The sequence below is a fragment of the Pan paniscus genome, chromosome 9 (assembly GCF_029289425.2).
Source record: "Pan paniscus chromosome 9, NHGRI_mPanPan1-v2.0_pri, whole genome shotgun sequence".
In the NCBI taxonomy this organism is placed as follows: Eukaryota; Metazoa; Chordata; class Mammalia; order Primates; family Hominidae; genus Pan; species Pan paniscus.
This window is the reverse complement of record NC_073258.2, coordinates 75,393,966-75,409,511: the sequence shown is the minus strand read 5'-3', so window position 1 is coordinate 75,409,511 and position 15,546 is coordinate 75,393,966. Positions and strand designations below refer to the sequence as shown.

The 15,546-nt window shown below is 48.2% G+C and overlaps 1 protein-coding gene across 4 annotated transcripts; it reads left to right on the top strand.

The window, feature by feature from the left end:
• Positions 1–431: 431 nt before the first annotated feature.
• Positions 432–12,954, top strand: KCNE3 (potassium voltage-gated channel subfamily E regulatory subunit 3). 4 transcript variants are annotated; one of them, XM_063608219.1, is made up of 5 exons: positions 432–623; positions 3,675–3,738; positions 5,145–5,252; positions 5,907–6,055; positions 10,415–12,954. In XM_063608219.1, the coding sequence occupies exon 5, from the start codon at positions 10,455–10,457 to the stop codon at positions 10,764–10,766; it is 312 nt and encodes a 103-aa protein (XP_063464289.1). In that variant the 5' UTR covers positions 432–623; positions 3,675–3,738; positions 5,145–5,252; positions 5,907–6,055; positions 10,415–10,454; the 3' UTR covers positions 10,767–12,954. The 4 variants fall into 4 exon arrangements, with proteins under 4 accessions (XP_063464289.1, XP_003814730.1, XP_003814732.1 ...); XM_003814682.6 differs by lacking the exon at positions 3,675–3,738; XM_003814684.6 differs by lacking the exon at positions 5,145–5,252.
• Positions 12,955–15,546: the final 2,592 nt, after the last annotated feature.

Genomic DNA, 15,546 nt, shown 5'->3' with positions numbered 1-15,546 from the left:
ACTGGGCCTCTGCGTCCTGTGTGGAAGAGTTTGTGTAAGAATCATATTATTTTGCTGTTGACCCTTTGGTTTTAATACTTTGGACTCAAAGGTCTCATCTGACCTCAACCATAAGCCTGTGAAGAATGCATGGAGGAACTGTACCAACTTTACAGCCAAGCCAAGGCCCAGTGAGGGGCAGCGACTCGCCCACCACCACACAGCCACACTGGAGCAAAACCGACTCCTGGAGATCGGCCTCATGCTAGGCTTGCTGAGGCCCAGCGGAGCGAGAGGCTTTCGGTCTCTGGTCCAGGAAGCAGGCGCTGCAGGGGACGGAAGGGTCGGAGCCCACAGCCGGGGGAGGCTAAGGAGCTGGGCGGAGGCACTCCAGGCCAGCCCGGGGAAAAGTGGGTGTGCTGGGGCCCGGGCGGGGCAGGGGGAGGGGACGCCCGGGGGAGGGAAAAGGGAGCCGAGCGCGGGTGGGAGCCCAGAGCCAGAGAGCGCGCTGGGCGGTGCTGGGCACCCGCGGAGTGGAACGGGGCTGGTGGAATGCAGAGGGTCGCAGCGCTTGGGCCACCCTCGGTCAGAGGGCGCCGTGTCCAGCGAGCAAACGGGCGCCCCGGAGCCTTGCTGAGAGGCAGGTAAGGCACCCACCCAGCTGGGAAGGCTGAGCTGCGGCCTGGGGTGGAAATGAGGGGTCTTCCCGCCTCCCTTCCAAGGGCCACGGCGCGCTCTCCGTGAGACTGTGGAACCGAGGGGGAGTGGGGGAGGGGTGGGCGCTGCAAATACCAAGCTAGTCCTCCCGGATCCTCCCCGATCCTCCCGAGCGCAGTGATCGTGGAGCAGCATGTGGGAGTAGGGAGCTGGGCTCTGCGCGCCCCGTCTGGAAACCGTGGGGACTTGCGCCGTTATTCCCAGCCCTCAAGACGGCCACAAGAAAAGTTCCTCCACACCCACAGACGTGCAAGCGAACACTTGCAGCTGGCAGCCAGTGCACACGCAGAAACGACATTTCAGGACCCAGCACAGTCTCATTTGGCTGGAGCCACCGGCTCTGCGGAGCTGACTTGCCCATTCCCTCTACACCTCACTGTGTCCTTCACCCTGTCTGACCTAGTCCCGGGAAACCTGGTGACTCCCAAAAGCATCTTCTGCTGCCAGTAACATAGGTCGAGGCTGGGAGTCGGGAGACTTGAGTTCTAGTTTACAGGCTGTGTAAACCCGGGCAGTCATCCCTCAGCTCTGCGCCTTGTGCTCGCTTTTCCTGGGTCACCATTTGTAAAACGGGCCTCCTGCTCCTGTTGCCTGCATACCCCATGGGACAGAAGGGGAAAGGGGGATTGGACCTCAGAGTCTCTTATCTCGAAAATAAATGAGTTTAGTTCTTGCGTGAAAGCCCACCAGCGTATCCCTCCTAAAATCCTCTCCACTAATTTGCATATAGGGAAACTGATGCCCCAGGGGAGATGATTTACCTAAGGTTACAACAGAGACCAAACAGAATTAGAACCCAAGTTTCCTCAGTCCTAGCCCAGGGCTCTCTCCACTTCACCTACAAAGGCATGTTGTAAACGTGTGAGCTCCTCCTTATTTCCTTGCATCCGTCCACTTTGTCTGTTCCTGATGGAGGAAGACCCATGCTGGGGGCCTAGAAACTGCTTTCAGATTTTCTTGACTCCTTGAGATGATAACCATCACCTTCTCCATCCCTCACTCAGTCTATACGTCTCAAAGCACATCCATAAACTTAATGTGCGAGTGCTCAAAATACCTTCTAAGAGGGAAGCAAGACAAGAAACTCCATCTTACTGATGAGGAAAATGAGGCCTAGAGGGATATAGACTTAGAGTGATAAAGTTACTTAACCAAAACGCACGGCTAGACGTGTTGGCCTAGTAGGGGCAGGAACCCAGGTCTCCTGATTCCCCCTCTGATGTGTTCTCCACCAGCTACAGGACTACAGAATGGTACCCCTCAATGATAAGGGACTGCGGGAATGATCAGAGAGGGTAGGAAACAAGGAAGGCTTCTGGAGAAGGTGAGGTTCCTGGGAATCAAGAAGAATAATAAGAACCTCCTGGCTGCTTCTGAGGCTAGGAGACCTGGGGTGGGAAAGGAGACACAGAGATGGTTGTTCTTGGTAATATGGGGGGAAAGGAAAGATGTGGAGACAGAAAAGGAAAACAGTGTGACCAGCCTGCCTGATAATTATCTTGTATGTTTGCAATTTCTAAAACTGTCCCATCTCTTGTCTCCTCTAGTTCTCATGTGTGGTAGGCAGGGCAGGGATCATTATCCCCATCTTATAGATGAGGTTCAGAGGAAGTAAATGCAGTGCTCAAGGACACAGAGCCAAGCATACAGCCAAGATTAGAATCATGAAAGGAACACTTGAACGGCAAGATCACAGGCTGAGGGACTGGGGAGTTGGACTGTGTGTGTGTGTGCAGTGGATGGGTGTATGTGGCCACACCCTGGGTAGGTACACAGGGAAGAGGGTTGCAAAGCCATTGCTGGTGTTTTGAGGCCAAGAATGTTTGCCCTTTGGATTGAATGGGGTCCAGGTGCAGGGAGCATCTGGGCTTCCAAAGAAGGCTTAGAATTCCTCCTCCTCTGACTCACCTCACCTGACTGAGATGGCTTCTTTTCTTTGAGCCATCCCTTTCCCAGACCAAATGAAATCTGTTTTGCCCTGCCCTGGAGGTTGCTTTTTAAATATTGTAAACTGTTTTCATGAATGTATGTGCGTGTGCCAGAGCGGGGGAATGCTCTTAGAGAAGAGGCATTGATTCATTTATTCTTGAATGCCTGCTAGGTATCAGGGCTGGGAAATAAATCTATGAGGCACAGGACCCTGCCCTCTTACCTTAAAGCGCACAGTTACACACATACACACACACACACACACACACACACAGTTTCAGTACAGTATAGTGCTCTAATAAGCCTTCGTGCAAAGCACTTTTGGGAAAAAACAAGAGGGAGAGACTAACTGGCTAGGGAGTGAGGAAGGAGGAGTCCCAGGAGAAGGTCTGCAGAGATGAATTGGAGTTGGGTCTTGAAGGATGAGTAGGAGTTTGCCAGGCAGGTAAAAAGAGGAAGGACATTCTTGTTTAAGAAAACAGCATGAGCAAAGGCAAGAGATGTGCAAGTGCAAGGAATATTTGGAGAGTGGCCTGTACTTCAGTGTCATGGGTGCAGGCCACTGAAAAGAGCTGTGGGGAGATGAGGCCAGTGTCAGAGTCACATTTCAAGGAGCTTCAGTGGTAATCAGAAGAGTTTAGAGTCTGCCCTACTGGCAGAAGGGAACTTATAGTGGAAAGGTCTGTGGAGGGGAAGTCAAGATACTTGGTTTCTGGCTCCAACTCTGCCACTACTGAGCTGTGAGACCTTAAGCAGGTGATTCCCTTGGGGAGGAGGGTCTATTTTCCCACTGGTTGAATGAGGGGGTTGCACCAACAACATGATTATGAAGATCTCTTCCAGCTCAGATTCTATTCCTTTGTCCTTCCAACTGGATGCTAAGGGCTACTCCTTCAACTCCTCTCCCACTCCACCAGCTCTCCAATCCACAGGAGTGGTAAGACCACCAAGGGGACAGTGGTAAAACTGTGCACCCCAGGAACTGTCTTTGGATCACCTACCTGCTTTATGTGACTTTTTCTACCTACCTCTCTGTACTTCATTTCCAGACACTGAAGACGCTCATTCTGAAAGAGTAGCTGAAACGGAGTGACGGGAAAGAAAGACCCAAGGGTAGAGTTTCACTTTTCCCCAGAGCAACCTGAATGAAAACCCCACTAAGATCCCCAGTTCATCCCTCAGATCACAGCTTTATTCCCCAACTTCCAAGTTAGGGATTGGACAAGTGTAAGGCAAGTGCAGTTTGTGAGAACCTGTGAATGTGTGGGAAATAGCAGGAACAGAGAGTGAACCTGGCTCATCTGGGGAATCAGGAGTAGGTCTGGAGCAGTGGGGTGCATGGAAGATGAGAGCATAAACGAAGTCTAACTTCTCCTCCCAAGCTTACCAACCTCCATCTCACTGGATCATTGACTAAGATTGGCGAGAATCTGTGGTGCATGAAAAGGCCATAGTAACGAAGTTAGAGGAGATGATGCCCCATGACACTAACAGGCTGTGTCTGGTGTGATGTGAAGCTTAGGTGTGAGGAAACACTGCCATTTGTAGTGGAAAGAGCACCTGAACAGTACCCCAAACACCTGGGTTCTTGTCTGAGTGCTGCCATTTATGGGCCATGTCATTTTGGACTAGTCACTTCTCCCTTCTGAGCCTCAGTTTCCTCATCTACGAAATGGAGGGGTTGGCCTGGAATCTAGATTCTAGATGATCCTTAAAGTCCCTCTCAGCTTGGCCGTCTGCTCACCTTCCTTCCTCACTGGGCTATCTTCTATTTCAAGGCAAGACCTCTCCAGGGCAGGAGCTCCATCTCCCCCATCCAAGGATCTCGGTAATCCGGGACTCTCCTGGACAGGGAAGCCAAGGAGCTCAGAAACAGTGGCAAAACTCCCCTGTTGCTGACTGCCAGTCCCCAGCTTGAGCCCCAGAGGCAGCCCCAGAGCCCCATAGAGAACCAACCTGTGCCTTCATCAGCTCTCTGCCTCTCCTAACTCAGACAGGAGGCCCTGGCACCCCAGCCTTCCCTCCCATACAAACCCAGCACCTAGAGATGTGGAACTATGGCCCCTTTCCTCCTCCTGTCAGAAGCACAAACATCCTAGTCTATTCAGAGAGGCCCTGAGGCATGAAAGGTCTCATGAATCTTTATTCCCCTCATGGAACCCTGCCTCAAAGCCCACCCTACCCTCCACACTGTCCCCTTCCCCCACCTTCTGCAGAGTCTATCCCCTCCTCAGGCTAGATCATCCTGGCAGGTGAGCTGTGAAGAGGAAAAATGAGTAAATCTCTCAGTTTGGCTCGACTGGGATATTAGATGTCAGTCAGTCCCAGGGCTCAGAAGCATCTTAACCTGTGAGGAAGAGGTCCACAGCCTTCTCTATCTTGGGATTTGAGATGCTCTAGAAAGCCCCCAAAATGCCTCTCCCATCAGCCTCTCCAACTTCCCATGGTCTCACAGCATGGTTTCATGATTCGTATCATCACAGGACATTAGAACCAACTGAGACCCCTTCATTTTACAGATGCGGACAGAAGCTGAGGCCCAGAAAAGGGAAGTCTTATGTCCAAAGTCACACAAGGAGCAGCTGAGCTGGGACAACTCCCCTGGTTTCCATTTCCTTCACCGTAAAGTGAGGGCATATAGCCTAGATGGGCTCTGAAGGCCCTTCCAGCCTTGCTCTACAAAAACAACCACCGTATGTGCAGTGTCTAGTGTCAAGCACTACATGATGTTCTTTAATTTTCACAACAAAGCTATGCTACAGATAGTGTTCATTCTGTGACCGTGTTCATATCCTGTCTATCTGAATAGATTGGGTGGTAACACATCATTTGTTCCTATGTAAAATATCAACCCAGCTGCCAGCTGGCATTCTCCCACTCATGTCAATTCCCTTGGGATTCAAAAAAGGACCTTGCTAAGGTAACCCTTAGGAAAGGGAATGTTTTAGGCTGCACCATCAGCTGGTCCCTGAGTGGGAGTCCACATTTTAAACAGGTTTCTCATGAAGTCACCCAGTGAAGACACTGTAAGTCTGGAGGTGGGGGACAGCAATCAGAGGCCCTTTGGTCACTGCACAGTTCCTTTAGTTCCTTTAACTGCAACCCTAGGCTGGCCTGACCCAGCTGCTGCAGGAAGGGGAGGGGCCATGGGAGGGGGTCAGAGCCCACAGCAGGACTGTTGCATAATCCTTGGGGCCTGGCCTTGGGCAATCCACCCTGGTTCTGAAGTTTGTGCTTTGTGTCTGGTTCCTTCCTTTTCTGCCTTCTCTCCTGCTTTCTAGCTCTGGGCTTTCCCAGCTCCGAAGTCAATACTGAGATCCCAGATGTGTCCAGAGACATCCTGAAGAGGCTCGGGGGTGGAGGAGCCTTAGTGTGTCCACAAAGAGACTCCTGAAACTGACTGAGAGCCAGTGGATTTGCCAGCAGTCTGGTGAGTCTTCCAGATTGAGATTTCCCTCCCTCTCCCTGTCAGTTAAAACCCCTTTCCAATGATACCTAAGAAAACTGAATGGTAACTGCCCTGCCCTGGGATGGAGCTTGGGACGACTAGGAGCTTTCACCTTCACTGTATGTGCTGCGTCCATTCTTTTTTTTTTTTTTAAACCTATGTGTACATATTTGCTTCTTGAAAATAAAAAAAAAGTTTTTAATCCTCTTCTACATAATACAAGTATATGCTCATAGCAAGCCTTGAAGGAGGAGGGAAAGGATGATCATCTTTCTTTGTGGGGTTTTTTGTTTGTTTGTTTTTTGAGACAGAGGTCTTGCTTTGCTGCCCAGGCTGGAGTGCAGTGGCGTGATCTCGGCTCACTGCAACTTCCACCTCCTGAGTTCAAGCGGATCTCCTGCCTCAGCCTCCTGAGCAGCTGGGAATACAGGCGTGTACCCGGCTAATTTTTGTATTTTTAGTAGAGACGGGGTTTCTCCACGTTGGCCAGGCTGGTCTCGAACTCCTGACCTCAGGTGACCCACCGGCCTCAGCCTCCCAAAGTACCGGGATTAAAGGAGTGAGCCACCACACCTGGCCTATTTTTTTAAATTGTGCTTAAAACACACACACACACACACACACACACACACACACACACACACACACACACATAAAAATATACCATCTTAGTCATTCTTGAGTGTTCACTCAGTAGTGTTAACTAGATTCACCTTGTTGTGCAGCAGATCCCCAGAATCTCCTCATCTTGTAAAATTGAAACTCTATACCTACCATACAACAACTCCATGATAATGTCTTTTGGTAGATGAGGAAACCAAAGCCCACCCAGGGAAAGGAACTTATTTCCTTCAGAGTAGGCTCATCAAGACACTTACACTGTTTGTTTGTTTGTTGTCTACCTATGAAATTGCCTGAGGCCCCTTCCTCCTTCAACCCTCACTTAGCCATTTCCTCCTCAGGTCTCACGACTGTCTCTACCCCCACTTCCCCACTTTGTTATCCTCTCTGCCCCAACTCATGACTCAGCATCTTACACTAAACTATTTCAAGACTCTGGTAGCTGGGCTCACTGCCTCAATTCCAGCTCCCTCCAGTCCACATGACAGCCAGAGTATCCTTTCCAGGCACAGATCTGACCATTTTATCTTCTTTTAAGATACCATTCCATGGCTTTTCCCTAGCTACAGAATAAAGTTCCAACTCTACAGCGTGGCACTCAAGGCCCCCCATGATCTGGATCCTCTCTCTCCTGCCCCACATCCTACACTATTCTTCCACACATCTTACACTCCAACCTCTTTATGCTACTTTCCATTCTTCTAAACATTTACACACTTTCTTGTTCTGCCTTTGCTCATGTTTCCTTCATCTTTTCTGCCTCTTAAAAACCCTTCAAGGTCCAACTCAAATGCCTCCATCACTGTGGACACTCTCTGAGCCCTGATCAGTATCCATCACTTATTCCTTTCAGCCTTAGTAGCTCTTTGCTTGTCCCCTGCATTGTATCAGAGCCCCTGGGCGAAGGCACTGGATCTGAGCCACCCCGAACTCCCATCACAGGGTGTGGCCCATATTGGTGATAACTATCTAGATGATTTTTTGAGTTATTTATTTCATCATGCTGCTCCTACTTGCTATTGGCCCACACGAGGGAAGCAGCAGCCACAGAGTTCTTGCCTGACACATGGGGTAGTAGATGAGAACGTATATCTCCTGGATCTTAACTCAGTGAGCTCGTGTTCTTTTCCCCTCCTCCATCCAGACAAGGCAGCACAAGTACTAGATGTCAGAGGGCCCCAAAGGCCTTGCATAAAATGCTGCCCAGTCCTGGCTGATTGTGTTCATAGAGCCATTGATGAATATTTTTCATGGTCAGAATGATCATCTTTTCCAGGGAAGAGATCTTATGGTTAATAGTCACATATTAGTTTGTTAACAGTTCTACCCATATGATGGAGGACTGAATGCTTGGCCCATAGAGAATTCCTTAAAGTGAACATCTCTACTAGAAACTATTGAGAGAAGGAGAGCACCCAGCCAATCTAGAAAAAGGGAATACCCAGCCAGTCTCAAGGTAGTGCCCTGGGAAAGGAGAACACCCAGTCTCAGGGTAGTCCTCCAGACTGGGGTAAGAGACATAGCCCTGCTGACCAGACGCATGTGGTCTGATGATATCCTTATCAAAAACAAGAGGACAGCCACATATTGCCTTATATGTAAGTGCTGGGGGGAAGGGAAGGCTGTGATGATAAAGGCAGTGTAGTGTGGCTGAGAGGTGGGGAGCACTGAATGGAGGCTTCCTAAAGGAAGTGAGTGTGGGGCCTTGTTTATAGGGAATGACATATGGTTTTTCAGAGACAAGGATGCAAGTCTGTTTTAAGATGTTCTTTCTGGCTGGGCGCCTGTAATCCCAGCACTTTGGGAGGCCGAGGTGGGCGAATCACAAAGTCAGGAGATCGAGACCATCCTGGCTAACATGGTGAAACCCTGTCTCTACTAAAAATACAAAAAAATTAGCCGGGCGTGATGGCGGGCGCCTGTAGTCCCAGCTACTGGGGAGGCTGAGGCAGGAGAATGGCGTGAACCCAGGAGGCGGAGCTTGCAGTGAGCCGAGATCGCGCCACTGCACTGCAGCCTGGGCGACAGAGTGAGACTCCGTCTCAAAAAAAAAAAAAAAAAAAAAAATTTTCTATATTATAGACTAAGGATCTCTGAGAAGAAGGGAAAGGAACATTTATAATCACTTACTATATGCCAGGTACATAATGACTTTATTTCAGGAGACAAGATAGTTGGCGTGCTTGTGTCTTCTTTTTGTGGGCAGGTAAACCCCAAGCCAGACTGAGAACTCCTTTCACTCTCCCGCCCTCAGGCCCAAGCTGCTGTTCTCTTCTCCAGTGCCTGCAGTGGTTACCAACCTGTTCCCGTTTCCCTGACCAACTCTTTCCAATAGAATTTCTACAAATAGCTAGGAATATCTAGTCTTTGGGACACAGGATGCTTGAGAGGGCAAATGATCCAGCTTCTGGCCGCCAGGCAGGATGAAATTTAAACCATCCCCAGGTGTCTTCCAAAAGGTGTCCGTGGAGTCTTTTTTTTTTTCTTTTGATACAAAGTCACGCTCTGTGGCCCAGGCTGGAGTGCAGTGGCTCTATCTTGGCTCACTGCAACCTCCACCTTCTGAGTCCAAGTGATTCTCCTGCCTCAGCTTCCCAAGTAGCTGGGATTACCAAGTGCTCACCACCACGCCCAGCTAATTTTTGTATTTTTAGTAGAGACGGGTTTCACCACATTTGCCAGGCTGGTCTCCAACTCCTGACCTCAAGTGATCCCACCCGCCTCAGCCTCCCAAAGTGCTGGGATTACAGGCGTGAGCCACTGTGCCCAACCTGTCTGTGGAGTCTAAAGAGAACTGTGCTCAAGGAGAGTTGTGATGAATGTCTTCTAATGGTGCTGCACAGTCCTGCTGAGAGCTAGCATGGAAGTGGAAGCAGCTCTAAGCTAGCCACAAAGAGCAGGGCTTTCTGTTTTGGCTCTACTTCCAATATTCTGTGATCATGGACAAGCCACTTATTCTCTCAAGGCCTCAGTTTCCCTGTGTATAAAATGGCAAGAGTTATATTAAATAATCCTTAAGTTCCTTCTAATCTAAAATTCAGTGATTTATAGAATCCAAAGAAAGGAGAGATTAATATGGGTTCTGATGGTCAGGGAAGGCTTTGTTGTACAATTATTTATTGAGTACTTACTTATTGAATGCTGTCATAAGTGATTGCATATAGCAGTGAGTAAAACAAATATAGGCCCTGCCCTTATTGTTTAGTGTATGGTCTAATGGAGAAGACAAACATGTAATCAAGCAGCTAGAATAAGCTATTGTATTAGTCCATTTTCATACTGCCATGAAGAAATACCTGAGCCTGGGTAGTTTATAAAGAAAAAGAAGTTTAATGGACTCACAGTTCCACACGGCTGGGTAGGCCTCACAATCACGGCAGAAGGCGAAGGAGGAGCAAAGGCACATCTTAAACAGTGGCAGGCAAGAGAGCAGGTGCAGGGGAACTGCCCTTTATAAAACCATCAGATCTCGTGAGACTTATTCACTATCATGAGAACAGCATGGGAAAAACCCACCCCCATGATTCAGTTACCTCCTACTGGGTCCCTCCCATGACACATGGGGATTATGGGAGCTATGATTCCAGATGAGATTTGGGTGGGGACACAGCCAAACCATATCAGCCATGATGCTAAGATTTTACCTGGGATCTGAAGGGAGGAGGTCATCTGAGCTGCAGGTGACAGAGCCATCCCCTCTCTCTTTTCTTTTGCCACCAGAGCTTCTACCGAGTCTTCCCCCACCTCAATCCCTGTTGCTATGGAGACTACCAATGGAACGGAGACCTGGTATGAGAGCCTGCATGCCGTGCTGAAGGCTCTAAATGCCACTCTTCACAGCAATTTGCTCTGCCGGCCAGGGCCAGGACTGGGGCCAGACAACCAGACTGAAGAGAGGCGGGCCAGCCTACCTGGCCGTGATGACAACTCCTACATGTACATTCTCTTTGTCATGTTTCTATTTGCTGTAACTGTGGGCAGCCTCATCCTGGGATACACCCGCTCCCGCAAAGTGGACAAGCGTAGTGACCCCTATCATGTGTATATCAAGAACCGTGTGTCTATGATCTAACACGAGAGGGCTGGGATGGTGGAAGACCAAGACACCTGGGGATTGCGTCTGGGGCCTCCAGAACTCTGCTGTGGACTGCATCAGGTCTCAGTGTCCCTATCTGTAAGATCAACAAGAAACACGGTTAAGGGAGGTCGTCACTGGGGTGGGAGAAGAGGGGCTGGTAGACCGAAGCCTTGTGCATAAGGATTTTTTCCCCAGGAAAAGATAGACTTTATAAACAGTGGGAGCCCATGAACAAACATATAAAAGTAGCAACAGATAATGACCAATAACTGGTTCAGTGGCTGGAGTATTAGGGGCCTGGGGATTGGAGAACGGAGAAGAAGTTGTAGCAGAGGGAAATGAGACAGGAAGATGCTCTGGGGACACATTTTTTATGTGTTATCTTCAGCCATGAGAAGCAGTGATGACTATCCCATATCACAGATATGATTTACCACCACCACCCTGCCCCCGCTCCCGTGAAGAAAGCAGGGCAAGTGCTGTGCTGCCCATTTGGGCCTGCATAGTGCCGTGATTGGAACCCAGGAACTCTGGTCTCCTTGCCTAGTGCTTTTCAAAACTCTGTGCCACACAGGAGTGGATCCAGGCCTGAAGGTCATACAATTCTGGGGACTCTCTTTAAGAAAAAGAATTCTAAAATATCTTACTTTTGCAAACATTACGAAAATATACTGCCACATTAATATGTTGCTAGGGCCCCTGCTAGGACCTTAAGAAGGAGCTCATGTGAGTCAGGACCCTGAATGTTAGGCCTCGTTAGCTCTATGGTTCATATGCTTCTTGAACCAAGTCACAGGGCACTTCCCAGCCACATTGCCAGCCAACAGGACTAAACTACCTCCAAAGCAAGCAGTCTTTTCAGTTTTGACTGAGTGATGTGAGAAACTTCTTTTCTTTTCTTTTCTTTTTTTTTTTTTTTTTTGAGACAGTCTCCCTATGTCACCCAGGCTGTGGTGCAGCAACCCAATCTTGGCTCACTGCATCCCCCACCTCCCGGGTTCAAGCAATTATCCTGCCTCAGCCACGTGAGTAGCTGGGATTACAGGTTCCTGTCACCACACCCAGTTAATTTATATATATATATATATATTTAAGTAGAGACAGGGTTTCACCATGTTGCCCAGGCTGGTCTCAAACTCCTGTCCTCAAGTTATCTGCCCATTTCGGTCTCCCAAAGTGCTGGGATTACAAGTGTAAGCCACCACGACTATCTGACAGAAGTTTTCTGATGTCATGTTGAATCTGCTTGTAAAAGACTGATATTGCCAAGGTGGGCAGATCACCTGAGGTCAGGAGTTCGAGACCAGCCTGGCCAACATGGTGAAACCCCGTCTACTAAAAAAAATACAAAAATTAGCCAGACCTGGTGGCGGGTGCCCGTATTCCCAGCTACTTGGGAGGCTGAGGCAGGAGAATTGTTTGAACCCGGGAGGCGGAGGTTGCAGTAAGCCAAGATCACGCCACTGCACTCCAGCCTGGGTGACAGAGCAAGGCTCTGTCTCAAAACAAAAACAAAAACAAAAACAAAAAAGACTGATATCGCACCTAAATTATTATTATATTAAAAGAAGCAGAGTATGAGAGACAGGTACATGGTCCAGTAGGAAGAGAAGCAGCCCTGATTCTACCACTTAAGGTGATGTATGATCTTAGGCTGGACACTTCTCTCTCTCATCCGTTTTCCTCTTCAACATAATGAAATAGACTTGAAAGTCTCTAAGGCTCTATCAGTTCTGACATTCTAGGCTTCATATACATTAAGTTGAGCCATATGTAATCACTGTGTTTGTAGGTTAGAAACAGCTGAGTATCGTAGTTTCATATATGGTTCCAGCTAATACATGCAATGTGGCTGGTGAACACTTCTGAATTCAGAAACTATCCCAGATCTCAGCTAGAACCATCCACTGTTCTGTTTGTCCAGTTTCAACTTAAGGGATCTCCATGTGGTCCCTGGAAGTACCCATTGAAACATGCATATTTGTGTATAGCAGAACTCTGAAATAATATTTTGATAGCAGTTATCTCTGAGGAATTGGGTTATAGGTGTTTTTCCCTTTCCGCATGATAAATTTATGTAATATTTGACTGACTTGACCGTAAGTATGTTACTTGTATAATAAAAGGAAAAAAGGTACTTCTATTTTGAAAAAATAAAAATAAAAGCCTTTGGGTTCTTGAATGGAGGATCATGGAACACATTTGCTGCCATATGCAGTTATGTTGATGCTCTGCAAACCTGTGCTGAGCCCTGTTGCTCAAGCCCTTCCTCATCTCTTCTTGAGGGAGAAGGTGGAGACTTCCTTAAGGAGATGTGAGATATGGGAAGACAACAGATTCAGAAATTTACGTGGATAGGACTTTAGACACCACCCAGCCCAAACTTCCAAATAAAATATGGAACACAATTGGGTGTAAGAATGAATGGTTAGGTGATGAATGCCATAAGGATTTTGAGAAATGAAATTGACTAGGAGGAGTCAGACACTTGAATTCATTTAGCTTTTAAAACCCTCATAACAACCCTATGTAGTAAGTAGGTATTCCTTACAAGTATTTCCACAGAGGTGTTTCTGCTGTAGCACCTTCATGTACCTTCAGCCCAATTTAGGTCCCATGGTAGAACTTGAGAGAGGTAGAACTTGAACTGGGCTTTGAAAGCTAGGACAGAGCTAAATGGGCAGAGTGAATGAAGGGATCAAGATCAGGGAAGCTTGGAGGCAGATGTTGGGGAGCTCCCTCCTGGAGAGGGCAGGTAGGCTGGGGAGACAGCAGGAAGCAAGCCTCCTGGGGCTACTCCATGACTTCAGTGTCCCCAGTGGAGAAGGCTCCCCTTCACACAGTCCTCACACTCCATGGGCATAATCATAAAATAATACAAATTATTTTGGTTGTGAGTTACAGGCACCTGATGTATATTAGCATAAGTACAAAAGGGAATTTCTGAGGTGTATGGGGTAGCTCAAAGTTTAAAGAAGGAGCTGCAGACACCAGGGCAACTCCAGGGATCTCGGGGCCTGGAACAACGGATCTGTCTGAATTCACAAACTAAGAACTTGGTATGTTTCCTTACACACACCCAGGTTGGACTAAATAAAATTCTAGGATTTGAAGGGAGTAAAATTTAAACATTCTAATATCCTATGGTGGCCAGGCGCAGTGGCTCACGCCTGTAATCCCAACACTTTGGGAGGCCGAGGAGTGTGGATTACTTGAGGTCAGGAGTTCGAGCCAGCCTGACCAACATGGTGAAACCCCATCTCTTCTAAAAAAACACAAAATTAGCCAGGTTTGGTGGTGCACACCTGTAATCCCAGCTACTTGGGAGGCTGAGGCAAGAGAATCTCTTGAACACGGGAGGCAGAGGTTCCAGTGAGCCAAGATTGCACCATTGCTCTCCAGCCTGGGCAACAAGAGTGAAACTCCGTCTCAAAAAATATCTATATCTATATATCTATATCTATATCTATATCTATATCTATATCTATATCTCTATATCGCTATATATCTGTATCTCTGTATCTCTATATCTCTATCTCTATCTCTATCCATATACTATGGTATAGGCACTTCACGCAGCCCTCCCTCCAACCCAGTTGTCTGGGAGCCTGTCCTGCCACCTCTTGTAGGTCAAAGCCTGTAGGAGCTTTGTTTTCCCAGGTTCTGCCCTCTGCTGGCCAAATCTCGGCACATCGCCTTAAGCCCTCAAAGCAAAACCAATCATGGATTCAACAGGTATTGTTGAGTGCCTACTATGTGCCAAGCATTCACCTAGGCACACTTGGAATACATAAGTAAACAAAAACATCCCAGAAATCCCTGCACTAATACTTAAGAGCATTTACTCCATGCCAGGCATTGGTCTAAGCGTTTTACACACTTGAATTCATTTAGCTTTTAAAACCCTCATAACAACCCTATGTAGTAAGTAGGTATTCCTTACAAGTACTTCCACAGAGCCCAGTTGTTTTTGACCTAGCACCTTCATGTACTTCCAGCCCAATTTAGGTCCCATGGTACGCACAGCCCAGAGCATGGATCTGAACAGTCTCCAGAGATGAATGAGAAAGTGATTTGGGAAAAGGATGGCAGAGTACTGACACCAGTGGCCTGAAGTTGGGTTTCCTAGAAACAGACCTTGAGGCAGAATTTTTTTTTTTTTTGAGACAGGGTCTCGCTCTGTGGCTCAGGCTGGAGTGCAGTGGCCTAATCAGGGTTCACTGCAGCCTCGATTTCCCAGGCTCAAGCGATCCTCCCGCATCAGCTCCCCAAGTAGCTAGGACTACAGGCGTGTTCCATCATATCCAGCTAATATTTTGTTTTAGTAGAGATGAGGTCTCGCTATGTTGCCCAGGCTGGTCTCAAACTCCTGAGCTCAAGCAGTCCTCCCGCCTCAGCCTTCCAAAGTGCTGAGATTACGGACGTGAGCCACCACACCTGGCCATCCGACAGACATTTATTGATGGGAAGTATTTTTCAGGAAAAACCTGCAAGGGAGAGAGTGGAGTAGACAGGAAAGGGAAAGCATCATACAAAGTGTGTCTCGGTCACATCTAGCCTTGGCCTGATCCATGGGGAACTGTTATATATGGTGGCATAAGTCCCACAGCAGAATTACACTCCCTTGAGGCAAGGCAGCTGGCCTTTTGTATCCCCAAAGCAGTCAGTCATTGGTTGTGGGCCACCCTGGCAGGGAAGAGGGACAAGAGGGTTTTGAGGAGGTTCCCATCAGCTGTGGGGAAGGGAACAGCTGTGAGCTACTGCAGAATAGAGC

Coding starts and splice junctions, on each gene's coding strand:
- KCNE3 (XM_003814681.6), top strand. CDS start 10,455: ATGGAGACTACCAATGGAACGGAGACCTGGTATGAGAGCCTGCATGCC.